The 1,294-nt window shown below is 61.5% G+C and overlaps 1 protein-coding gene across 1 annotated transcript; it reads right to left on the bottom strand.

Annotated features, from left to right (window-relative positions):
- Positions 1–456: 456 nt before the first annotated feature.
- LOC116845731 lies at positions 457–1,089 on the bottom strand. Its single transcript, XM_032818772.1, has one exon. It carries the CDS (start codon positions 1,087–1,089, stop codon positions 457–459), a length of 633 nt encoding a protein of 210 aa, XP_032674663.1.
- Positions 1,090–1,294: the final 205 nt, after the last annotated feature.

The raw sequence follows: 1,294 nt of genomic DNA, 5'->3' as shown, positions 1-1,294 counted from the left end.
ACACTGAATCGCGGACGCGGCTGTGTTGAAGCCTGACGGTGACGTGCAGGTCACTGTAAACGTGCGTTAATAGTGCCGTGTGCGTGACGATTGCTAAGTCTCGTCGCGGTGAGAAGCGAAGAGTCCTCGCGTGTGGAGTCGTGGATGCGACGATCGGTTAAGTCGTGAGTAGACTTGTACCGAACCTGGTTTGCGTACGTGCTGCAGTCCTGGCAGCGTAGCAATAGCGAGCTTGGCTCGCGTGAGCTGCGTTCCTGACAGCGACTAAGTCCGATTCGGACGTGAAGGCGAGTTTGACTCGCGTGTATAGGCTGCGTCCCTGGCAGCTGCTAAGTCCTAGGCGGACGTAAATGCGAGCGTGGCTCGCGTGTATATGCTGCGTCCCTGGCAGCGAAGCAATAGCGAGCTTGGCTCGCGAGAGAGCTGCGGTCCTGGCCGCAGAGATCTTAAACACAACTACGACTCGCGCGGAGTCGTGAGCTCAATTGTACTAAGTTCTGTTGGCCCAAGGCTGAGGACGTCCAGATCCCCCGGATCCTGAGTTAGCGGGCTCAGGGTCCACGCCTCCACACGTGTCAGCCAGGTGGAGAACTCTTCTACGCTGAGCAGCCTTTCTCCCAGCACGCGCCGCAGGTGGTGTTTCACCGACCGCACCCCGGCCTCCCACAGTCCGCCAAAGTGAGGCGCTGACGGAGGTACGAAACGCCACTCCGTACCGTCCGCCGCAAGAGCCCGAGCCACTGGACCTCCCACATCCAACGCAGTTCGGAGCTGGGCGCGCAGCGCTCGGTCAGCCCCGATAAATGTTGTGCCCTGGTCGCTATATAGCACCGCTGGCACTCCGCGACGCGCCGAAAATCGCTGGAACGCGGCCAGAAACGCCTCGGACGAGTAGTCACCCACGAGCTCCAAATGGATGGCGCGAGTGGTAAAACATACGAACACGGCAATGTATCCCTTAATTGAAGAGCGTCCTCGTCCGCGTACTGCGGTCAAGGTGACCGGTCCCGCGTAATCTACGCCGGCGACTTGAAAAGGTGGCGCCGGCGTCACTCTCTCCCGCGGCAACGGGGCCATCAGCGGAGTCATGGGCCGCGCGCGATGCCGGGCGCACACCACGCAGCGGTGTAAAACTTGCCTCACTAGAGCTCGGCCGGCGGGGATCCAGTAGCGCTGCCGGAGCCGGGTGTGTGTGAGTTGCACCCCCCCGTGTAGGGTCCGCTCATGGGCCTCGCGGATCATGAGTTCCGTCAGCCGAGCGTCTCGGGGAAGGATCAATGGATTCCGCGCGTCG

This window comes from Odontomachus brunneus, unplaced genomic scaffold, assembly GCF_010583005.1.
Source record: "Odontomachus brunneus isolate Ranch 3 - 2012 unplaced genomic scaffold, Obru_v1 Obru_scaffold_057, whole genome shotgun sequence".
Lineage (NCBI taxonomy): Eukaryota > Metazoa > Arthropoda > Insecta > Hymenoptera > Formicidae > Odontomachus > Odontomachus brunneus.
This window is presented reverse-complemented; position numbering and strand designations above follow the sequence as displayed.